Source organism: Oncorhynchus kisutch, linkage group LG18, assembly GCF_002021735.2.
Source record: "Oncorhynchus kisutch isolate 150728-3 linkage group LG18, Okis_V2, whole genome shotgun sequence".
Classification (NCBI taxonomy): domain Eukaryota; kingdom Metazoa; phylum Chordata; class Actinopteri; order Salmoniformes; family Salmonidae; genus Oncorhynchus; species Oncorhynchus kisutch.
Window position 1 is genome coordinate 43,377,352 of NC_034191.2, and position 25,942 is coordinate 43,403,293.

At 42.4% G+C, this 25,942-nt stretch overlaps 1 protein-coding gene across 1 annotated transcript; it reads left to right on the forward strand.

The window, feature by feature from the left end:
* The first annotated feature begins 1,454 nt into the window (after positions 1-1,454).
* Positions 1,455-20,903, forward strand: LOC116352810 (galaxin-like). Its single transcript, XM_031796104.1, has 5 exons — positions 1,455-1,912; positions 2,674-2,903; positions 17,099-17,427; positions 17,677-17,733; positions 20,323-20,903. Exons 2-5 carry the CDS (start codon positions 2,803-2,805, stop codon positions 20,574-20,576), a joined length of 741 nt encoding a protein of 246 aa, XP_031651964.1. The 5' UTR covers positions 1,455-1,912; positions 2,674-2,802; the 3' UTR covers positions 20,577-20,903.
* The last annotated feature ends 5,039 nt before the right edge of the window (positions 20,904-25,942 follow it).

Genomic DNA, 25,942 nt, shown 5'->3' on the forward strand with positions numbered 1-25,942 from the left:
CAACCTACACTGTGAATGTTTAAATTATGTATTCAATATAGACAAGAAAAATATAATAATTTGTGTCAATAGTTTCAGCACACTGTGTTTGTCTATTGTTGTGATTTAGATTAAGGTCAGATCAAATTTTATGTCAAATTTATGCAGAAATCCAGGTAATTCCAAAGGGTTCAGATACTTTTTCTTGCAACTGTAGGTTAAACTATTGTCTGTCGCATCACGGTGTTATTGCCATTGACGATGTCTATCAAACATCGTTGATTTCTGATTTATATTGTAATATTGTCCAACCCTAGTCCTCAATCCTTACATCATAGCACATTGAGTTTTATTTACAGCCATTCATCTAAAATAATTCATAGATTTTAAACAAAAAACGTTATGTTCGTCATAGATGGACAACATTGATATGGGGTGAAAGGCGGGTTCCTAACAAGTTCAGGAAGCCAAGCAAGAGCTCTGTGTGATGTTTACAGCAGTGGGAGCAAGAGGGACTTTTAGAAAAGATGTACATTTCTCTAACACTAATCATACAAATATGTATTTTACAGTTATAAGGAAGGTGAAATCTCATAGTTAGAGTGGTTTTATAATTGTATTATACGATATTTAGAAAGCTGTGTGCTTAGGGTTGTTGTCCTGTTGGAATGTGAACCTTTGCCCCAGTCTGAGGTCTTCAGTGCTCTGGAGAAGGTTTTCGTCAAGGATCTCTCTGTACTTTGCTCCGTTCATCTTTCCCTCGATCCTGACTAGTCTCCCAGTCCCTGCCACTGAAAAACATCCCCACAGCATGATGCTGCCACCATCATGCTTCACCGTAGGGATGGTGCCAGGTTTCCTCTAGATGTGACTCTTGGCATTCAGGCCAAAGAGTTCAATCTTGGTTTCATCAAACCAGAGAATCTTGTTTGTCATGGTCTGAGAGTCCTTTAGGTGTCTTTTGGCAAACTCCAAGTGTGCTGTCATGTGCCTTTTACTGAGGAGTGGCTTCAGGCCACTTCCATAAAGGCCTGATTGGTGGAGTGCTGCAGAGATGGTTGTCCTTCAGGAAGGTTCTCCCATCTCCAAAGAGGAACTCTGGAGCTCAGGTTCTTGGTCACCTCCCTGACCAAGGCCCTTCTCCCCCCAATTGCTCAGTTTGGCCGGGCAGCCAGCTCTAGGAAGAGTCTTGGTGGTTCCAAACTTCTTCCGTTTTAAGAATGATGGAAGACACTGTGTTCTTGGGGACCTTTAATGATGAAGACATTTTTTGGTACCCTTCCCCAGACCTTTGCCTTGGCACAATCCTGTCTTAGGGACAATTTATTTGACCTCATGGCATGGTTTTTGCTCTGACATGCACAGTCAACTGTGGGACCTTATATAGACAGGTGTGTGCCTTTCCAAATAATGTCCAGTTAGTTGAATTTACCACAGGTGGACTCCAATCAAGTTGTAGAAACATCAAGGATGATCAATGGAAACAGATGCACGTGAGCTCAATTTCAATTCAATTTCGAGTCTCATAGCAAAGGGTCTGATTACTTATGTAAATAAGGTATTTCTTCTTTTCTTTATACGTTTGCAATCATTTCTAAAAACCTGTTTTCGGTTTGTCATTGTGGGGTATTGTGTGTAGATTGAGGAGGAAAATAATCAATTTGATCAATTTTAGAATAAGGCTGTAACGTAACAAAATGTGGGAAAAGTCTAGGGGTCTGAATACTTTCTGAATGCCGCAGTAAGTTCTATAGATGTCTATAGCAAACAAGTATTTTTTCATGTGAGTCATCACCATCTCTGTCCTCCCTCCTTCCCATCTCTCTAACCAGGTCCCTACAATGTTGCTAGCTGTGGCTCTCAGGTTTACAATCCAGATATCAACATCTGCTGTGCCGGACAGATTTCTCACAGGGTGCTTGGGAAAAACCTGGTGAGTCCATTAGCCCACAGAGCTTAGGCCTACAGCTAAATTTAGTTCACTGAACCTCCTCCGCAACATAAAAATGTGCTAATCTCAGTCAAATGAATGTATCATCCACCCACTTGTTGAGTAGTTGTTTGTCAAGGCATGAAGACAATGCTGTACTGTAAACGGATGTGTTTGTAAAAAAAAAAATGTTAATGGTCAAAATAACTAAAAGTGTCAAACTATACGTTGTCCACAGACTAGTTTCAATACACTCAGAATGTTTAGACAGGGCCCCAGTTGGAAGTGGGTGTCCTATACTCCAAGCCAATGTCCTAGAGTGCTGTTTGATCTAAAAGTCTATCAGGGAGAAAATCTGCCCCATGATTTGCCAGTAACAAGGACTATTTGTAGTGGTGAGAGCTTTACTTTGGCTATGTCAGTTTAGTCCGCACAGTTATTTACTCAAGCCCCATTCCGCAACCAATTAGAGTAGTACAGCCCCTCTTCAGTGTGAGAGTGTACCTGACGAGTAACGAGAGCTCTCTTTGGGTCTCTTTTCTATCACGGCAGTCTGTCGGTAGAAGATGTGTGCACAGGTTTACTGGTAAGAAAGTCAGACTTTCTTTTCTAGCGTTTTGACTTTCTTTTGTGATTGTGTGTGAATTTTGTGTATTTGCATGCTATGGTTTGAGTGCATGAAGTTGTCTGTATGTGTGTGTGTGTCTGTTATTTGTGTGTGCGCGTGTGTTGATACCCTGCTGACTGGTGTGTGTCTCTCCCAGTGCTGCGGTAAAACTCCCTATGCTGTAGAGGAACGACGGGTGCTGTGCTGTAACCAGACGTTGCACCGTGGGGTGGAGGCTGGGCACCAGTGCTCCCCAGGTGGCCACTTGTATCGGCCATCCCGTGACATGGTGTGTGAGTCACGCGTTCATCTCAACAATCCAGGCAAACACTGCTGTGGAGAAGAGACCTACAACCCACAGGATGAAATCTGCTGCAACGGACACAAGTGAGTTGCTCTGTAGGGTGGAAACTGTAGGTAGAACCTAGCCAGGCAGTTTATCCCAAAGACATGGGGTTATCACTGTCTGCAAGTAGAGTTCAGAGGGATCACTTCATCTTCAACAGACTGTATCCAGCCTCCCCTTTCCAAGTGATGATACAATCCCACTAGGCACGTCAATTCAACATACAGTGCCTTGCGAAAGTATTCGGCCCCCTTGAACTTTGCAACCTTTTGCCACATTTCAGGCATTTGTGAACTGCTATTCACAAATGCTCTCCATCCAACCTCACTGAGCTCGAGCTGTTTTGCAAGGAGGAATGGGAAAAAATTTCAGTCTCTCGATGTGCAAAACTGATAGAGACATACCCCAAGCGACTTTACAGCTGTAATCGCAGCAAAAGGTGGCGCTACAAAGTATTAACTTAAGGGGGCTGAATAATTTTGCACGCCCAATTTTTAAGTTTTTGATTTGTTAAAAAAGTTTTAAATATCCAATAAATGTCGTTCCACTTCATGATTGTGTCCCACTTGTTGTTGATTCTTCACAAAAAAATACAGTTTTATATCTTTATGTTTGAAGCCTGAAATGTGGCAAAAGGTCGCAAAGTTCAAGGGGGCCGAATACTTTCGCAAGGCACTGTATCTATTCCACGTTGATTCAACATAATGTAATTGAAATGATGTGGAAACAATGTTGATTCAACCAGTGTGTGTGTGTGCATGTCTGTACTTTAACTAACGGTGGAAAGTATTCCCAACCATCAGAGACTGGGTATGCATCTTTGTATGTTTATGTCTGGGAAACATGAATGGATGCGACTGTAATGAAATTAAACATACCCACATTCCCAGGCCCACTACCTTCGATTTTGTAGAATTCCGTGGGCAGCTAACTGCTTAATGGAATGCACCAAGTCATACAAACCACTGACTCCCAGAGGACATCTACCGCTGCAGCCAAAGGTCTAAAGGTCTCCTCCCATCCTGTACTTCACTTCCCTTTTTCCAGTCAGAGGCATTCAGACAGACTACCAGACATTTTAAGAGAGGTGGTATGTCTGCTTTGGGGTCTCTTAGAGGGGGCCAGACACCTCTTTGGGTTTGGGGGGTGGGTAGTGACGCACTTCGATTTGCTTTCGTTTTGCCTCTGTGGTTGAATCCCAAATCACTCCCTCATCCTTGTTTGTGTCTGATTTCAAGGCATGACACATGTAACAAAGTAAATGCATCCCAAAACTTGTTCTCAACTGGCCTGCCTGTATGTCTGCTTTGGGGTCTCTAAGAGGGGGTTTGGGGGGTGGGTAGTTGTTTTTGTCTACCTAGTCCTGTTGTGTGACTTGTGCTTGACCTCGGTGTCTGACTCTAGGAGGAAAACTGGTTGATTTCTGGGGGGGGATTTGTTCATTTGAACATCATGCTTGTTTTATTATTTCAATGGGAAACATGAATTGCGTCATTCAAGTCACGAGTGTGTCCTGAAGTTGAGGGGTTGACCCTCTCGCTACTCTTGAGGTCACCCTCCCGAGGTTCCTCCGCAACATGTGACAACGGAGGGCCCTCAGAGCGAGTTGGCAAGCGCGAGGGGCTGGTTTATGATGGATAATGGGGTGGGAAAAGTACCCAATTGTCATACTTGAGTAAAAGTAAAGATAATGTAATAGAAAATGATATTTGGTTTTAAATATACTTAAGTATCAAAAGTAAATGTAATTGCTAAAATATACTTAAGTATCAAAAGTAAAAGTATAAATAGATCATTTCAAATTCCTTATATTATGCAAACCAAACAGCCCCATTTTATATTTTATTTACGGATAGCCAGGGGCATACTCCAAAGCTCAGAGATCATTTGCAAATAAAGCATTTGTGTTTAGTGAGTCTGTCAGATCAGAGGCAGTAGAGATGACCAGGGATGTTCTCTTGATAAGTGCGTGAATTGGACCATTTTCCTGTTCTGCTAAGCATTCAAAATGTAATGGGTACTTTTGGGTGTCAGGGAAAATGTATGCAGTAAAAAGTACATTATTGTCTTTCGTAAAGTAAAAGTTGTCAAAAATATAAATAGTAAAGTACAGATATTTTGTTTAACTAGGAAAGTTAGTTAAGAAACAAATTCTTATTTACAATGATGGCCTACCAAAAGGCAAAAGGCCTCCTGTGGGGATGGGGGCTGGGATTAAAAAAATTATAAAAAAATAACATATAAATATAGGACAAAACACACATCACGACAAGAGAGACAACACTACATAAAGAGAGACCTAAGACAACAACATAGCAAGGCAGCAACACATGACAACACAGCATGGTAGCAACACAACATAACAACAACATGGTAGCAACACAACATGGTAGCAGCACAAAACATGGTCCAAACATTATTGGGCACAGACAACAGCATAAAGGGCAAGAAGGTAGAGACAACAATACATCATGTAAAGCAGCCACGACTGTCAGAAAGTAAGTCCATGATTGAGTCTTTGAATGAAGAGATTGAGATAAAACTGTCCAGTTTGAGTGTTTTGTTGCAGCTCGTTCCAGTCGCCAGCTGCAGCGAACTGAATAGAGGAGCGACCCAGGGATGTGTGTGCTTTGGGGACCTTTAACAGAATGTGACTGGCAGAAGGGGGGAGTGAGGCCTAAGAGGGTTTTATAAATAAGCATCAAGAGACGGGTATACAGAGATGACCTGTTTACAGAGGAGTATAGAGTGCAGTGATGTGTCCTATAAGGAGCATTGGTGGCTAATCGGATGGCCGAATGGTAAAGAACATCTAGCTGCTCGAGAGAACCCTTACCTGCTGATATATAAATTATGTCTCCGTAATCTAGCATGGGTAGGATGGTCATCTGAATCAGGGTTAGTTTGGCAGCTGGGGTGAAAGAGGAGCGATTACTATAGAGGAAACCAAGTCTAGATTTAACTTTAGCCTGCAGCTAGCCATACTCCCAAGTACTTGTATGAGGTAACTACCTCAAGCTCTAAACCCTCAGAGGTAGTAATCACACCTGTGGGGAAAGGGGCATTCTTCTTACCCAACCACATTACTTTTGTTTTGGAGGTGTTCAGAACAAGGTTAAAGGTAGAGAAAGCTTGTTGGGCACTAAGAAAGCTTTGTTCTAGAGCATTTAACACAAAATCGGGGATATGTTCGAGTGTGCCCCTGGCTATCCGTAAATTTAAAAAACAAGGAAATGGTTCTGTCTGGTTTGCTTAATATAAGGCAAGATAGGCAGCACCTATCTGGGCCAGGGCGCTCTTGAAAAATAGATTTTAATCTTAATGAGCCCTTCCTGGTTAAATAAAACATTAAAATAATACATTTAAAAATTATTGATACTTTTACTTTTGATACATATTTTATATTTTAGCAATTACATTTACTTTTGATACTTAAGTATATTTAAAACCAAATACTTTTACTCAAGTAGTATTCTACTGAGTGACTTTCACTTGTACTTGAGTCATTTTCTATTAAGGTATCTTTACTTTTCCTCAAGTATGAGAATTGGGTACTTTTTCTACCACTGGGTTTTGGTAATCTCTCTTCATTGCTCAATCTGTTGATTCAAGCAATCAATGGGCTAAAATAATTCATTCTTATAGCTAGACACTCCAGATTGCATTTCTTTGAGTGCTATATTCATTGAAATATAATGGTTAAAATCCATCAAATTCTAAATAATCAGTACTTATGGCTTTGAGTTCACCGAACATGACAGCTCTTTAAAAAAGATGAATCCCTATTAATCCCTCTTCAGAGGACAAATATCTTAAAACTTTTTTTACAGCTTTTTTGCTACATAAACTCAGCAAAAAAAGAAACGTCCCTTTTTCAGGACCCTGTCTTTCAAAGATAATTCGTAAAAGTCCAAATAACTTGACAGATCTTCATTGTAAAGGGTTTAAACACTGTTTCCCATGCTTGTTCAATGAACCATAAACAATTAATGAACATGCACCTGTGGAATGGTCGTTAAGACACTAACAGTTTACAGGCAATTAAGGTCACTTAGGACACTAAAGAGGCCTTTCTACTGACTCTGAAAAACACCAAAAGAAAGATGCCCAGGGTCCCTGCTCATCTGCGTGAACGTGACTTAGGCATGCTGCAAGGAGGCACGAGGACTGCAGATGTGGCCAGGGCAATAAATTGCAATGTCCGTACTGAGAGAAGCTTAAGACAGTGCTACAGGGAGACAGGATGGGAGTTGACTGTCCTCATAGTGGCAGACCACGTATAACAACACCTGCACAGGGTCGTTACATCCGAACATCACTCCTGCGGGACAGGTACAGGATGGCAACAACAACTGCCCGAGTTACACTAGGAATGCACAATCCCTCCATCAGTGCTCAGACTGTCCGCAATAGGCTGAGAGAGGCTAGACTGAGGGCTTGTAGGCCTGTTGTAAGGCAAGTCCTAACCAGACATCACCGGCAACAACGTCGCCTATGGGCACAAACCCACCGTCGCTGGACCAGACAGGACTGGCAAAAAGTGCTCTTCACTGACAAGTCACGGTTTTGTCAGGCCTGTACTCTGGAGCGGGATCGATTTGGAGGTGGAGGGTCCGTCATGTTCTGGGGCAGTATATCACAGCATTATCGGACTGAGCTTGTTGTCATTGCAGGCAATCTCAACGCTGTGAGTTACAGGGAAGACATCCTCATCCCTCATGTGGTACCCTTCCTGCAGACTCATCCTGACATGACCCTCCAGCATGACAATGCCACTAGCCATACTGCTCGTTCTGTGTGTGATTTCCTGCAAGACAAGAATGTCAGTGTTCTACCATGGCCAGTGAAGAGCCCGGATCTCAATCCCATTCAGCACGTCTGGGACCTGTTGGATCGGAAGGTGAGGGCTAGGGCCATTCCCTTCATAAATGTCCGGGAACTTGCAGGTGCCTTGGTGGAAGAGTGGGGTAACATCTCACAGCAAGAACTGGCAAATCTGGTGCAATCCATGAGGAAGAGATGCACACTTAATGCAGCTGGTGGCCACACCAGATACTGACTGTTACTTTTGATTTTGACCCCCCCTTTGTTCAGTGACACATTATTCCATTTCTGTTAATCACATGTCTGTGGAACTTGTTCAGGTTATGTCTCAGTTGTTGAATCCTGTAATGTTCATACACATATTTACACATGTTAAGTTTGCTGAAAATAAACGCAGTTGACAGTGAGAGGACGTTTCCTTTTTTGCTGAGTTTATACATACATTTGACATATACATTTTACATATACATTTGACATACAAGGTACTTTTATATAAAGCAGTCATATAACAATGATACTTTACCAAACACAAGCTCTTTAATCCCGCCACTCAGCCCATCCCACCTGTCTCCATAGACTACCCTCGTTTGTTTTCCATGTGCCATATATTTTTCAATTGGGCTGTGATGTTTTACCTAATTTTTTTACCTTTCTAATTGTATATTATCCACAGTTTATGAGCTAAAGATGAAAACCTTTCCTACGATTATTATTATATTATTTATTGACTGACTATGACTTTCCAAATCGCCAAACGCTGCTATTTGTAAGGTTAGTTTTTAAGTGCATGTAGTGATTTTTTTTTAACCATTCCTGTACCTGTGACCAGAAACAAGCTACATAGGGCCAATACCAAAATGAATTATCTATTGATTCGGTCTCTTCGCAGCATAATCTACAGAGCTGAGATTGTTTTATGCTCCATATTATATATATATATATATATACATAGCATTCTGTTGGTGGCAAGAATTTTATATAATAATTTAAAGTGTTGTATAATAATTTAAAGTGTTGAATCAAGTGTAGTTTTTTTGTACCAGTTCATGAACCATATGACATGGAATTGGTACATCGAAAATATCTTCCCATTTATTTTGCAACCGTTATGGTGCAGCTGTCAACATTTTTGTCCTCAAATTAAACTGGAATATTTTTCAATTTATGCCAGTTCATTTCAGCCAATTTGTATATTTAATATATGGCAGTTTTATGGCGGTTTTGGAGCAGTGGCTTCTTCCTTGCTGTGCGGCCTTTCAAGTTCCCTACCTTCTCCCTTTTCCACTTGCCTCCATTTTTGTTGTAGTGCTGCAATCAGTTGGTTGGACGTTTGGATTGAGGTTGTACGTTTGGATCCCCCATATATTTTCGATAACTGCATATGTGACATAACTCCTCCGTTTCTATTCATAATATCATTAACAAATATAATACAATTTTTTTTTTTTCATCCATAAAGAATGTTTTTTTTTTTTTTAATGATCAGTATATTTGAGTTTAACCATAACCATTTGTTGTAATATTTGTTCTTTCTTTTCTGGAGGATAAAACTGAAATTGTAACCAGCTTTGCATGGCGATACTTTAAACAAAATGTCATTTTCAATTAGTAGGAAATGAGAAGTTGTAATCTGTATAGAGGCAAAAAGGACATTTTTGAACAATGGATAAGCCTTTTGTGATAATCTACTGGAGGACCATTTTGTGTTTAAGTATAACTTATGTATGAGTGAAGCTTTTAGTAAGAGGTTTAAATCTTTAATAGTTTATAATTTTAGCCCTCCAAACTCATATTCGTTATAGAAATAGGCACGTTTTGTCTGGCTTAGCATTCCAAATAAAATTACATGTTTTTTGCTCATTTGATTTAAAAAAACAAGTCATCTGGAGTAGGCAGTGCCATTAGTGTAACGATCGTCGTTGGAATGAGGTAAGGACCAAAGCACAGCGTGGTAAGTGTTCATATTTTTTATAAAATAACTGAACACTGAACAAAACAACAAACGACAAACGAACAGTCCCGTAAGGTGAATTAAAAAACACTAAACAGGAAATAAACACCCACGAAACACAGGTGGACAAAGTATGATTCTCAATCAGAGACAACTAACGACACCTGCCTCTGATTGAGAACCATACCATACCAAAACCAACATAGAAAAACAAACAGACTGCCCACCCCAACTCACGCCCTGACCGTACTAAAACAAAGACAAAACAAAGGAACTACGGTCAGAACGTGACAATTAGTAAGTCAATTAGTAAGTAAGTATTCTGTGATAGGACCAAAGAGTTAATCAATATGATTTTTTCCATAAATAGACAAGTATTTACCTCGCCATGGTTTCAGAATATTTTCTATTGTTGCTAACTTTCTATTGAAATTAATTGTGGAAAGTTCATTTATACCAGGTATGTCTACTTTACCATCCACCCATTTTATTGGTAAACTAACAAGGTAGTGTCAACACTATTTTAACGATCCAATACGTAATATGGTGCACTTGTCATAATTAGTTTTTAATCCAGAGAGGCTAGAAAAGTGATCAAGATCTTCAATGAGACTGTGCAGGGATCCAGATTGCGGACTTGTGAAAAAAACGCTTCACGGTTGGGATGGTGTTCTTCGGCTTGGAAGCCTCCCCCTTTTTCCTCCAAACATAATGATGGTCATTATGGCCAAGCAGTTCTATCTTTGTTTCATCAGACCAGAGGACATTTCTCCAAAAAGTACAATCTTTGTCCCGATGTGTAGTTGCAAACCGTAGTCTGGCTTTTTTATGGCGGTTTTGGAGCAGTGGCTTCTTCCTTGCTGAGCGGCCTTTCAGGTTATGTCGATATAGGACTCGTTTTACTATGGATATAGATACTTTTGTGCCTGTTTCCTCCAGCATCTTCACAAGGTCCTTTGCTGTTGTTCTGGGATTGATTTACACTTTTCGCACCAAAGTACATTCATCTCTTGGAGACAGAACGCATCTCCTAATTTCTTTTGATTTTCCCATGATGTCAAGCAAAGAGGCACTGAGTTTGAAGGTAGACCTTGAAATACATCCACAGGTACACCTCCAATTGACTCAAATTATGTCAATTTGCTTATCAGAAGCTTCTATAGCAATGACACTATTTTCTGGAATTTTCCAAGCTATTTAAAGGCACAGTCAACTTAATGTACAGTGGGGCAAAAAGGTATTTAGTCAGCCACCAATTGTGCAAGTTCTCCCACTTAAAAATATGAGAGAGGCCTGTAATTTTCATCATAGGTACACTTCAACTATGACAGACAAAATTAGGGGAAAAATCCAGAAAATCACATTGTAGGATTTTTAATGAATTTATTTGCATATTATGGTGGAAAATAAGTATTTGGTCACCTACAAACAAGCAAGATTTCTGGCTCTCACAGACCTGTAACTTCTTCTTTAAGAGGCTCCTCTGTCCTCCACTCGTTACCTGTATTAATGGCACCTGTTTGAACTTGTTATCAGTATAAAAGACACCTGTCCACAACCTCAAACAGTCACACTCCAAACTCCACTATGACCAAGACCAAAGAGCTGTCAGGACACCAGAAACAAAATTGTAGACCTCCACCAGGCTGGGAAGACTGAATCTGCAATAGGTAAGCAGCTTGGTTTGAAGAAATCAACTGTGGGAGCAATTATTAGGAAATGGAAAACATACAAGACCACTCATAATCTCCCTCGATCTGGGACTCCACGCAAGATCTCACCCCGTGGGGTCAAAATGATCACAAGAACGGTGAGCAAAAATCCCAGAATCACACCGGGGGGACCTAGTGAATGACCTGCAGAGAGCTGGGACCAAAGTAACAAAGCCTACCATCAGTAACAGATGGGACTCAAATCCTGCAGTGCCAGACGTGTCCCCCTGCTTAAGCCAGTACATGTCCAGGCCCGTCTGAAGTTTGCTAGAGAGCATTTGGATGATCCAGAAGAAGATTGGGAGAATGTCATATGGTCAGATGAAACCAAAATATAACTTTTTGGTAAAAACTCAACTCGTCGTGTTTGGAGGACAAAGAATGCTGAGTTGCATCCAAAGAACACCATACCTACTGTGAAGCATGGGGGTGGAAACATCATGCTTGGGGCTGTTTTTCTGCAAAGGGACCAGGATGACTGATCCGTGTAAAGGAAATAATGAATGGGACCATGTATCGTGAGATTTTGAGTGAAAACCTCCTTCAATCAGCAAGGGCATTGAAGATGAAACGTGGCTGGGTCTTTCAGCATGACAATGATCCCAAACACACCGCCCGGGCAACGAAGGAGTGGATTCGTAAGAAGCATTTCAAGGCCCTCGAGTGGCCTAGCCAGATTCCAGATCTCAACCCCATAGAAAATCTTTGCAGGGAGTTGAAAGTCTGTGTTGCCCAGCAACAGCCCCAAAACATCACTGCTCTAGAGGAGATCTGCATGGAGGAATGGGCCAAAATACCAGCAACAGTGTGTGAAAACCTTGTGAAGACTTACAGAAAACATTTATTTGAAAATACTTATTTTCCACCATAATTTGCAGATAAATTCATTAAATATCGTACAATGTGATTTTCTGGAGGTTTTTTGTCTGTTATAGTTGAAGTGTACTACCTATGATGAAAATTACAGGCCTCTCTCATCTTTTTAAGTGGGAGAACTTGCACAATTGGTGGCTGACTAAATACTTTTTTGCCCCACTGTATGTGAACTTCTGACCCATTGGAATTGTGATACAGTGAATTATAAGTGAAATAATCTGTCTGTAAACAATTGTTGGAAAAGTGACTTGTGTCATGCACAAAGTAGATGTCCTAACCGACTTGCCAAAACTATAGTTTGTTTACAAGAAATTTGTGAAGTGATTGAAAAATAAGTTTTAATGACTACAACCTAAGTGTATGTAAACTTCCTACTTCAACTGTAGATTAATTAGCCAGATCTGTTTTTGGTCCACGAGCATATTTAAAAGAATCCATCTTCCTTGCGGTGCTGTTCACACAGTTTGCACAATCGGATCAAAATGTGTATTAATTAGTATAATCACCCCTTTTGAGTTTCTTTGCCCATGACACAAATATATTTCTCCCTCCCAGTCCTTTTTCCACCCAACCTCATCTATATTTGTAGAATGAGTTTCCTGTAAACAATAGATATTATATTCTCTTTTAGCCATGTAAAAATGTATCTTCTTTTTTTATGATCTGCTAAGCCATTACAATTATAACTGGCTATACTTATTTCCAGACTTACCATAAAAGCACCACAATGATTTAAGTGTCAAAAAATGGTGCCGAAGAGGATGGCTAACGTTTTACATGTCTGTAATCAATTGTGCTATTTTGATCGATTTTTAGCCTTGTTTGTAACTTGTTTTTTTACTTATTTTGTACACAATGTTGCTGCTACCGTCTCTTATGATGGAAAATAACTTCTGGACCTCAGAACTGGGATTACTCACCACGGACTGGAAGAAGCTTTTTCATTTAACGAGTCCGACGAGAAAGATATACTGCTCTCCCGGGAACAGGCCCAGATCCCCGTCATCAACGTGAAGAAAGACAGAGAAAGATATACTGCTCTCCCGGGAACAGGCCCAGATCCCCGTCATCAGCGTGAAGAAAGACAGAGAAAGATATACTGCTCTCCCGGGAACAGGCCCAGATCCCTGCCTTTTGCGTGAAGAAAAGATGGCGGAAAAGAGGACGCAGATCAGGCTGCCTTTTGAGAATTCTTAGGCGAGCGAGTAAACTCCCATTGCCATCAATTCTACTTGCTAACATGCAATCATTAGAAAATAAAATAGATGACCTATGATTATGATTATCCTATTAACGGGACATTAAAAACGGTAATATGTTATGTTTCACTGAGTCATGGCTGAACGAAGACACAGACAATATAGAGCTGGAGGGATTTTCAATGCACCAGCAGAACAGAGACGCTACCTCTGGTAAGACGAGGGGTGGGGGTGTGTCTTTTTGTCAATAACAGCTGGTGCACGCAGTCTAATATTAATGAAGTCTCAAGGTATTGCTCGCCTGAGGTAGAGTAGCTTATGATAAGCTGTAGACCACACTATCCACCAAGAGAGTTCTCATCTATATTATTTGTAGCTGTCTATTTACCACCACAGACCGATGCTGGCACTAAGACCGCACTCAACCAACCCTATAAGGCCATAAGCAAACAAGAAAATGCTCACCCAGAAGCGTAGCTCCTAGTGGCTGGGGACTTTAATGCAGGCAAACTTAAATCAGTTTTACCAAGTTTTTACCAGCATGTTACATGTGCAACCAGAAGGGAAAAAATTCCGGACCACCTTTACTCCACACACAGAGATGCATACAAAGCTCTCCCCCGCCCTCCATTTGGCCAATCTGACCATAATTCTATCCTCCTTATTCCTACTTACAAGCAAAAACTAAAGCAGGAAGTACCCGTAACTCGCTCAATACGGAAGTGGTCAGATGGCGCAGTTGCTACGCTACAGGACTGTTTTGCTAGCACAGACTGGAATATGTTCCGGGATTCATCCAATTGCATTGAGGAGTATACCACCTCAGTCATTGGCATCATCAATAATTGCATCGACGAGGTTGTCCCCAAGGCTAGAGCTGCCGCTTTCAAGGAGCGGGACAATAATCCGGACGCCTATAAGAATTCCTGCTATGCCCTCAGACAAACCATCAAACAAGCAATACATGATTAAGATTGAATCCTACTACACTGGCTCTGAGGCTAATCAGATTTGGCAGGGCTTTAAAACTATTACGGACTACAAAGAGAAACCCAGACGCAAGCTGTCCAGTGACGCGGGCCTACCAGATGAGCTAAATGCATTTTATTCTTGCTTCAAGGCAAGCAACACTGAAGCATGCACTAGAGCACCAGCTGTTCTTGATGCCTGTGTGATAACGCTCTCGGTAGCCGATGTGAGCAAGACCTTTAAACAGGTCAACATTCACAAAGCTGCAGGTCCAGATGGATTACCAGGACGTGTACTCAAAGCATGCCCGGATCAACTGGCAAGTGTCTTCACTGACATTTTTAACCTCTCCCTGACTGAGTCTGTAATACCTACATGTTTCAAGCAGACCACCATAGTCCACGTGCCCAAGGAAGAAAAGATAACTTGCCTAAATGATTACCGCCCGTAGCACTCACATCGGTAGCCATGAAGTGCTTTGAAAGGCTGGCCATGGCTCACATCAACAGCATCCTCCCGGATACCCTAGACCCACTCCAATTCAAATACCGCCCCAATAGATCCACAGATGAAGCAATCTCAATCGCACTCCACACTGCCCTTTCCCACATGGACAAAAGGAACACCTATGTGAGAATGCTGTTCATTGACTACAGCTCAGCGTTCAACACCATAGTGCCCACGAAGCTCATCACTAAGCTAAGGACCCTGGGACTAAACACCTCCCTCTGCAACTGGATCCTGGACTCCCTGACGGCCGCCCCCAGGTGGTAAGGGTAGGCAACAAGACGTTTGCCACGCTGATCCTCAACACTGGGCCCCCTCAGGGGTTTGTACATAGTCCTCCCTGTTCACTCTCAACTGCGTGGCCAAACACGACTCCAACACCGTCATTAAGTTTGCTGATGACACAACAGTGGTAGGCCTGATCACCGGCAATGATGAGACAGCCTTTAGGGAGGAGGTCAGAGATGTGGTCGTGTGGTGCCAGGACAACAACCTCTCCCTCAATGTGAGCAAGACAAAGGAGCTGATCGTGGACTACAGGAAAAGGAGGGCCGAACAGGCCCCCATTAACATCGTCAGGGCTGTAGTGGAGTAGGTTGAGAGTTTCATGTTCCTTGGTGTCCACATCACCAACGATCTATCATGGTCCAAGCACACCAAGACAGTCGTGAAGAGGACACGACAAAACCTTTTCCCCCTCGGGAGACTGAAAAGATTTGGCATGGGTTTTGGCATCCCCAGATCCTCAAAAGTTCTACAGCCTCACTATCGAGATATAATATTCCACCCACTAAAACCTCCCCCCATATCTAGGTCTGTTATCACTAAGACCATCAGACCATCTCCCTGACTCATGAAGCACCTTTGCGTCCTAAGGCAAACCCTTGGCCGCCAATTGGCGTTGGCCAGAGGGAAATATGGGCAGTCCCATGATAACATATCTATGAGGGTGTTTAAGAGAACTAACCAAATAACATGGAAAACAGTCAGAAAAAAATAAATAGTTACAATAATTGATAATATTAATATAAATAACAACAGCACAATCTTATAAATGCATGCTCATATTTAGAAAGTCCTAGCAAGGCTATAACCATGTCAGCCCAGCCTGCTCAGTTCATTGGATTCAATTGTTTGAAAATGTTTGAAAAAATGAAGAGAAAACAACCTAAATATATCACAAGACCAGTCCTTTTTTTTAATGTCCAATACATGCAAGACATATTTCATGTAGTCCTCATCATATCCTGTTGTTTTCCAACAAAAAAAAGTAAGGAAAAACGGCTGCTAATGACTGGAATTAAAAATGTGTCTTAGGAATCACACTGCCCATAAAGGAATACCCAAGTTTACAATCGACTCTGACACAGCCATGGCACGACTGCCAAGAATACATGCAGTACTGACAATCCAGAGCGAGTGAACCTGTAAAACCAACCCTCTCTCCACCCATACACATTTTGTTTTTTATTCCACGGTCATTACTCTATCACATTGGCTGTTGTACATCTAGGCCTAAATCATTAGGATCAATGATATAAAAGGTAGCATAAATAGTTTATATATAAATATATAATTCTACCTCTCTCTCACATAGAGAAGTGCTTCCATAAGCCAGTTATTGTGTTAGTGTTAGTTAGTGTTCGTTTTTTTTCAGAGTTTTACCCCCTTTTTTCGCCCCAGTTTCGTAGTATCCAATTGTTTTAGTAGTTACTATCTTGTCTCATTGCCACAACTCCCGTACGGCCTCGGGAGAGACGAAGGTAGAGAGTCATGCATCCTCCGAAACACAACCCAACCAAGCCGCACTGCTTCTTAACACAGCGCGCATCCAACCCGGAAGCCAGCCGCACCAATGTGTCGGAGGAAAGACTGTGCTCGATGAGACAAGGACATCCCTACCGGCCAAACCCTCCCTAACCCGGACGACGCCAGGCCAATTGTGCGTTGCCCCATGGACCTCCTGGTCGCGGTCGGCTGCGACAGAGCCTGGGCTCGAACCCAAAGTCTGGCCTTAGACCAGTGCGCCACCCGGGAGGCCCGTTGTACCGTTAACTTTAATCAGTTTATCCAAGTGTTAACTAACCCACCACACACTAATAGAGACAACAAACCTGTTGACAATACCTAATCAATTTGCTGGTGTGTATCGGAACAGCTCTCTTGCTATTGGGTCAAATCTTTTTTTCTCTGCACAGACACCGCAGGTTGGGAAACATGTCCTGCTGCGGAGGGAAGGGCTACAGCCCCAGCACGGGCCAGATGAAGTGCTGTGCAGGGACTCTGTACGACCTGCAGGTTCAGGGCAGGCTCACAGAGGATGCCCAGTGCTGTGGGAATATCCTGATGGAGGCCGGCTCCACTCAGACCTGCTGCTCTGCCCCAGGGCTAGACCTCCTCTACCCTACCCAGTCAGGGTTCACCTGCTGTGGGCACCGCTACCCCAACTCCTCCCTGTGGTCTTGCTGCGCGGGGGTCCTGCACCCAAGGTCTGAACGAAACACCACCAGCATGAACATGATTCCAGGTCAGTGGGAACAGGATACATTCCGAACTTGACTCCCATTTTTCATCGATCCATGATTTATGTCACAGTTTGTTTTACGTCTTTTTATCTCTGGGCCATACGAAAGACCAACCCACAGCCCAGACGAATGATATGATGATTCTATATGTAGTTCATAAATAATAAACGGGGTGTGTTTTGATGGGTCCCTGCATGGATTCTGTCTCTGTCTAAGCCCATTTGATTAGACTGTTGTTTTACTACCCTCAGGACCCAGGCTTCTACCACTGGGGGATTTGAAGACGGATGATCTGTGTTACACCGAAGGTAAGGCCTCCAGTTTGCAGCACAGAGTGAAGGAAACATGAATCTATACTTTGACCTCTAGCAAGAACAGTGGGAAGCACTTGAATCTACACTGAACAAAAATGTGACCGACCAGCTAGATTCGGTCTTATGTAGCAACATTTGAGGTGGTGTTTTTTGGGATAAAAGTATAGACTCAGAGCTAGAAAATGGCATATCATGCACTAGAGTTGAGGAACACTGGGAAAGTAAATTCTGCTTTGAAAGTTGATAAACTTGTAACCCCACTTTTGAGAAAATGGCCCTTGAATATTTTGGTACCACTACTGGAGAGCTCTTCTTTGTCTACACCCATTCAGCATCGTTCACATCCCCTTAAGCCAGCCCCACCCTTCTCTTTAAGGATTCACATGTGAGGCTAAACAGAGTGAGCACACCTTGTAGTGGGGTCAATAAAAGGCCACTTTAAAATGTGCAGTTTTGTCACACAACACAATCCCAGAGACGTCTCAAGTTTTGAGGGAGCGTGCAATTGGCAAACTAACTGCAGGAATGTCCACCAGAGCTGTTAATTTCTCTACCATAAGCTGCTTCCAACATCGTTTTATAGAATTTGGCAGTACGTCCAACCGGCCTCACAACCGCAGACCACGTGTAACCAGCCCAGGACCTCCACATCCGGCTTCTTCCTCATCTGAGGGTTGGTTGGGAGGGTGCTGAGGAGTAGTTCTGTCTGTAATGAAGTCATTTTGTGGGGGGAAATTATTTCTGATTGGCTGGGCCTAGCTCTCCAGTGGATCCCCTCCCAGGCCCAGCCATGGCTACACCGCTACACAGTGATGTGAATTCCATAGATTAGGGCCTAATTTATTTATTTAAATTGATTGATTTCCTTATATGAACTGTAACTTAGGCAAATCTTTGAAATTGTTGCATGTTCTGTTTATATTTTTGTTCAGTATACAGTTGAAGTTGGAAGTTTACATACACTTAGGTTAGTCATTAAAAATCATTTTTCAAACACTCCACACATTTCTTGTTAACAAACTATAGTTTTGGCAAGTCGGTTAGGACATCTACATTATGCATGACACAAGTACTTTTTCCAGCAATTTTTTACAGACAGATTCTTTCAATTATAATTCACTGTATCACAATTCCAGTGGGTCAGAAGTTTACATACACTAAGTAGACTGTGCCTTTAAACAGCTCGGAAAATTCCAGAAAATTATGTCACGGCTTTAGAAGCTTCTGATAGGCAAATTGACATCATTTGAGTCAATTGGAGGTGTACCTGTGGAGGTATTTCAAGGCCTACCTTCAAACTCAGTGTCTCTGTGCTTGACATCATGGGAAAATCAAAAGAAATCAGCCAAGACCTCAGAAACAAAATTGTAGACCTCCACAAGTCTGGTTCATCCTTGGGAGCAATTTCAAACACCTGAAGGTACCACGTTAATCTGTACAAACAATAGTACGCAAGTATAAACACCATGGGACCACGCAGCCGTCATACCACTCAGGAAGGAGACGCGTTCTGTCTCATAGAGATGAACATACTTTGTTGCGAAAAGTGCAAATCAATCCCAGAATAACAGCAAAGGACGTTGTGAAGATGCTGTTGGAAACAGGTACAAAGGTATCTTTATCCACAGTAAAACGAGTCCTATATCGACATAACCTGAAAGGCCGTTCAGCAAGGAAGAAGCCTCTGCTCCAAAACCACACCAAAAAACTGCACATGGGGACAAATATCGTACTTTTTGGAAAAATGTCCTCTCTGATGAAACAAAAATATAACTTTTTGGCCATAATAACAATTGTTATATTTGGAGGAAAAAGGGGGAAGCTTGCAAGCCGAAGAACACCATCCCAACCGTGAAGCACGGGGGTGGCAGCATCATGTTGTGGGGGTGCTTTGCTGCAGGAGGGACTGGAGCACTTCACAAAATAGATGGCATCATGAGGGAGGAAAATTATGTGGATATATTGAAGCAACATCTCAAGACATCAGTCAGGAAGTTAAAGCTTGGTCGCAAATGGACAATGACCCCAAGCATACTTCCAAAGTTGTGGCAAAATGGCTTAAGGACAACAAAGTCAAGGTATTGGAGTTTCCATCACAAAGCCCTGACCTCAATCCTATAGAAAATGTGTGGGCAGATCTGAAAAAGCGTGTGTGAGCAAGGAGGCCTATAAGCCTGATTCAGTTACACCAGCTGTCAGGAGGAATGGGACAAAATTCACCCAACTTATTGTGGGAAGCTTGTGGAAGGCTACCCGAAACGTTTGACCCAAGTTAAACAATTTAAAGGCAATGCCACCAAATATTAATTGAGTGTATGTAAAGTTCTGACCCACTGGAAATATGATAAAAGAAATTAAAGCTGAAATGTTCTATTTCTCTGACATTTCACATTCTTAAAAAATTGTGGTGATCCTAACTGACCTAAGAAAGGGAATTTTTACTAGGATTAAATGTCAGGAATTGTGAAAACTGAGTTTATATGTATTTGCCTAACGTGTATGTAAACTTCTGACTTCAACTGTACTTTATTTTTGACACTGAGTGCAGTGGCTTCACGAAGCTGATCTGAATTTTGTGTCCAGATCTGCTAGGGACAGTGGAGAGTGTGTCTATGAAGATGAACGAGCGGTCCATCGTGATGGTAAACGCCATGTCTTTGCTGGCCTCTCATGGCAATGTCAGCACCCTGCCTTCCCCTCACTACCTCACATTACCCGACCACTGCAGCTCCCCTGAACTGGTGCCGGGCAACACTTACATCTGGGTGAAAACAGGATTCATCTCTGATCTCAGTGATCATTCCTCCCCTCTCCATTCCATCCTTTCCAGGTGCTGAACCTTTATCTCGCCCAGAGGAAAGAAGCCCAACCCTCTCAACATAATGTGAATTCTGGGTATTTCCATAGCCTAATACTGAGAAATCTGGTATGTTAACTGTTAAGCTTAAAACTAGCATCTTTATAGTCTCTAATGAGCCAAATCTCTGGATAAGCCATATTGTGTCAGTCTGGGTAGTGGTGGTGTACTGACTAGATGTTTTGTTGGTTTAAAGAGGCAATTGGTGCATCCATGTCTGGACTTAGTTAGTGCATTCAGAAAGTATTCAGACCTTGACTTTTTCCACATTTTGTTATGTTACAGCCTCATTTTAAAATTGATTGAATAGTTTCCCCCCCCTCATCAATATACAGACAATACCCCATAATGACAAAGCAAAAACAGTTTTTATTTTGCAAATGTTCAAAAAATATTTAAAAAATATCACATTTACATAAGTATTCAGACCCTTTACTCAGTACTTTGTTGAATCACCTTTGGCAGCAATTACAGCCTAGTGTCCTCTAGGATATGACGCTACAAGCTTGGCACACCTCAAATCAAATTTATTTATATAGCCCTTCTTACATCAGTTGATATCTCAAAGTGCTATACAGAAACCCAGCCTAAAACCCCAAACAGCAAGCAATGCAGGTGTAGAAGCACGGTGGCTAGGAAAAACTCCCTAGAAAGACCAGAACCTAGGAAGAAACCTAGAGAGGAACCAGGCTATAAGGGGTGGCCAGTCCTCTTCTGGCAGTGGAGATTATAACAGAACATGGCCAAGATGTTCAATTGTTCATAAATGACCAGCATGGTCAAATAATAATAACAGTAGTTGTCGAGGGTGCAACAGGTCAGCACTTCAGGAGTAAATACCCAGACAGGAAGACCTGTATTTGGGAGTTTCTCCCATTATTCTCTGTAGAACCTGTTCTGTCAGGTTGGATGGGGAACATCTTCAGCGTTGTTCAATCGGGTTCAAGTTCAGGCTCTGGCTGGACCACTCAAGGGCATTAAGAGACTTCTCCCGAAGCCACTCCTGCGTTATCTTGGCTGTGTTGTTAGGGTCATTGTCGTGTTGGAAGGTGAACCTTCACCCCAGTCTTAGGTCCTGAGCAGGTTTTCATCAAGGATCTCTCTGTACTTTGCTCAATTCATCTGTACCTCGATACTGACTAGTCTCCCAGTCCCTGCTGCTGAAAACTATCCCCACAGCATAATGCTGCCAAATCAAATCAAAGTCCAATTTTATTGGTCACATACACATATTTAGCAGATGGCATTGTAGGTGTAGAGATATGCTTTCCACCACCACCATACTTCACTGTAGGGATGGTGCCAGGTTTCCTCCAGACGTTGACGCTTGGCATTCATGCCAAATAGTTCAATCTTGGTTTCATCAGACCAGAGAATCTTGTTTCTCATGGTCTCAGAGTCCTTTAGATTACTTTTGGCAAACTCCAAACGGGCTGTCACGTGCCTTTTACTGAGGAGTGGCTTCCATCTGGCCACTCTACCATAAAGGCCTGATTGGTGGAGTGCTGCAGAGATGGCTGTCCTTCTGGAAGGTTCTCCCATACAGGAACTTGGGAGCACTGTCAGAGTGACCATCGTGTTCTTGGTCACCTCCCTGATCAAGGCCCTTCTCCCCCGATTGCTCAGTTTGGCAGGGCAGACAGCTCTAGGAAGAGTCTTGGTGGTTCCAAACTTCTTCCATTTAAGAATGATGGAGACCAATGTGTTCTTGGGGACCTTCAATGCTGCAGAAACTTGTGGTACCCTTCCATAGATCTGTGCCTCGACACAATACTGTCTCAGAGCTCTCTGGACTATTCCTTCAACCTCATGAGTTGGTTTTTGCACTGACATTCATTGTAAACTGTGGGACAGGTAGGTGCCTTTCCAAATCATGTCCAATCCAATCAAGTTGTAGAAACATCTCAAGGATGATCAATGGAAACAGGATGCACCTGAGCTCAATTTCGAGTCTCATAGCAAAGGTCTTATTACTTATGTAAATAACGTATTTCTGTTTTTTGTTTTTACTAAATTTGCAAACATTTAAAACCTGTTTTTCGCTTTGTCATTATGGGGTTTTGTGTGTAGATTGAGATTTTTATTTTATTTAATCAATTTTAGAATAAGGCTGTAACGTAACAACATTTGGAAAAAGTCAAGGGGTCTGAATACTTTCCGAATGCACCAAGATTGAACTATTTGGCATGAATGCCAAGCGTCAACGTCTGGAGGAAACCTGGCACCATCCCTACAGTGAAGTATGGTGGTGGTGGAAAGCATATCTCTACACCTACAATTATTGAGTTTGAAATATCCAATAAATGTCGTTCCACTTCATGATTTTGTCCCACTTGTTGTTGATTCTTCACAAAAAAATACAGTTTTATATCTTTATGTTTGAAGCCTGAAATGTGGCAAAAGGTCGTAAAGTTCAAGGGGGCCGAATACTTTCGCAAGGCACTGTATATATATACCGATTTGATTCTTAAAGAATATAATTTGTCTCATGGGTTTAGTTCAACAGTGGTTACATCCACTGAGGGGCACCCTCAGCTGTTTACCAAAGACAGTGGCAGGGTGTACCTGCAGATTTGTTGCCTGAACATTTGTTTGGACAACAGAGTGCCCCTTTAATGGTGCTATGTTAATAAAAATATTTTCTTAGAGTACCACAGTATGAGTCATTAAACCCATAAAAGCTATTTTAAAAACACTTCAAATAAGGGCTGTGTTTTGTGAAGGTTTACCATGGCATCAGTTTTTGATAACTGCCGAATCGAGGAAAAGCTAAGAATTTCTGCATTAACCATCTGTTAACTAAATTTAGTAAGGAATAAATTGGCAAAATATCCTTAAGTTGACAATTCTGTGAACTGTCTTGGACATGTTTGAAATTTACACAATACCTGTTAGCAAAGGTATCGTCTAAAGATGACGTGCAGGAGCTTGCAAGGATTTGTAGTCTTGATGATCTACTTTGATGCTAATTATCATTTTCAAAAGCTGAGAATAAATAGAACCGAATATATTGATAAGTAACCTTGTCCAAGAGAGATTTACGCGTTTAATAACATTTCATGCCCGGATAAGCCTACACAAAACACAGCCCTTATTTTAAGTGTTTCTAAAATCCCCTATGGGAATAATAAATGGTGGAAAAACGATTGGAACCATTTCCCTGTTTGACCGCTAGGTTTTCTGGGTATATGACTCATCCACTGTGGGACTCTATGGCTATTCCCTCCAAATCCATACTGAAGCCATTTCTTCACTGAATGTTAACGCTTCGTTCAATGTGACACTATCATCGTAGGAGTAAACATGTCTGTGAAGTGATTGCACCACGTTGTGAAACATCAGGAAATAAAGCCTAAATTTAAGCAAGTATTTGTGTAGGTGTGTGACTTTACCGCGGGTTGCCTTTATGCCAGCATTTCCCAAACTGTGTCCTGGGCACCCCGAGGGGTGCATGTTTTGTTTTTTGCCCTAGCACTACACAGCGCATTCAAATAATCTAAGTTTGATGATTAGTTATTTGAAACAGCTGGGAAGTGCTATGGAATAAAAATGTGCAGCCCTTGGGGTCCCCAGGACCAAGTTTGGGAAACACTGCTTTATGCTATTCCACATACAGTGAGTATACAACACATCACGAACACCTGCTCTTTCCATGATAGACTGGGTGAATCCAGGTGATGTCACTCGTTAAATCCTCTCCAATCTGTAGATGAAGGGGAGGACACAGGTTAAAATATATTTTTAAGGCATGGATTGTGTTTATGTGCCATTGAGGGTGAATGGGCAAGACAAAAGATTTGAGTGTCTTTGAACGGGGTATGGTAGTAGGTGCCAGCCAAACCGGTTTGAGTGGCAAGAACTGCAACGCTGCTGGGTTTTTCTCACTCAAAGGTTTCCCGTGCGTATCAAGAATGGTCCACCACCCAAAGGACATCCAGCCAACTTGACAACTGTGGGAAGAATTGGAGTCAGCATTGGCCAGCATCCCTGTGGAACGCTTTTGACACCTTGTAGTGTCCATGCACCTACGAATTGACGTAAAATTGCAAAAATCTGAAACTTTCAGCCAAAAATGATGCAGAAAAATTAATCCATGCTTTTGTTACTTCTGGGTTAGACTACTTGCAATGCTCTACTTTCCAGCAACCCAGATAAAGCACTAAATAAACTTCAGTTAGTGCTAAAAACGGCTGCTAGAATCCTGACTAGAGCCAAAACATTTGATCATATTACTCCAGTGCTAGCCTCCCTACACTGGCTTCCTGTTAAGGCAAGGGCTGATTTCAAGGTTTTACTGCTAACCTACAAAGCCTTACATGGGCTTGCTCCTACCCATCTTTCCGATTTGGTCCTGCCGTACATACCTACATGTACGCTACGGTCACAAGACGCAGGCCTCCTAATTGTCCCTAGAATTTCTAAGCAAACAGCTGGAGGCAGGGTGTTCTCCTACAGAGCTCCATTTTAATGGAATGGTTTGCCTCCTCATGTGAGAGATGCACACTCGGTCTCAACCTTGAGGTCTTTACTGAAGACTCATCTCTTCAGTAGGTCATATGATTGAGTGTAGTCTGGCCCAGGAGTGTGAAGGTGAACGGAAAGGCTCTGGAGCAACGAACTGCCCTTGCTGTCTCTGCCTGGCCGGTTCCCCTCTCTCACTGGCTTACTGGTGCTCTTCCATGCCGTCCCTAGGAGGGGTGCGTCACTTGAGTGGGTTGAGTCACTGACGTGATCTTCCTGTCTGGGTTGGTGCCCCCCCTTGGGTTGTGCCGTGGTGGAGATCTTTGTGGGCTATACTCGGCCTGGTCTCAGGATGGTAAGTTGGTGGTTAAAGATATCCCTCTAGTGGTGTGGGGGCTGTGCTTTGGCAAAGTGGGTGGGGTTATATCCTGCCTGTTTGGCCCTGTCCGGGGGTATCATCGGATGGGACCACAGTGTCGCCTGACCCCTCCTGTCTCAGCCTCCAGTATATATGCTGCAGTAGTTTATGTGTCGGGGGGGCTAGGGTCAGTCTTTTATATCTGGAGTACTTCTCCCGTCTTATCCGGTGTCCTGTGTGAATTTAAGTATGCTCTCTCTAATTCTCTCTATCTCTCTCGGAGGACCTGAGCCCTAGGACCATGCCTCAGGACTACCTGGTATGAGGTCTCCTTGCTGTCCCCAGTCTACCTGGCCGTGCTGCTGCTCCAGTTTCAACTGTTCCACCTGCGGCTATGGAACCCTGACCTGTTCACCGGACTTGCTACCTGTCCCAGACCTGCTGTTTTCAAATCTCTAGAGACAGCAGGAGCGGTAGAGATACTCTTAATGATCTGCTATGAAAAGCCATCTGACATTTACGTCCGA

What these genes read in the sequence shown, in the direction of transcription:
- LOC116352810 (XM_031796104.1), top strand. Translation starts at nt 2,803, where the DNA reads ATGGTGTGTGAGTCACGCGTTCATCTCAACAATCCAGGCAAACACTGC. An exon ending in ATCTGCTGCAACGGACACAA is followed by an intron (nt 2,904 to 17,098) that starts GTGAGTTGCTCT and finishes TTCTCTGCACAG; the next exon opens with ACACCGCAGGTTGGGAAACA. An exon ending in TGATCTGTGTTACACCGAAG is followed by an intron (nt 17,734 to 20,322) that starts GTAAGGCCTCCA and finishes TTTTGTGTCCAG; the next exon opens with ATCTGCTAGGGACAGTGGAG.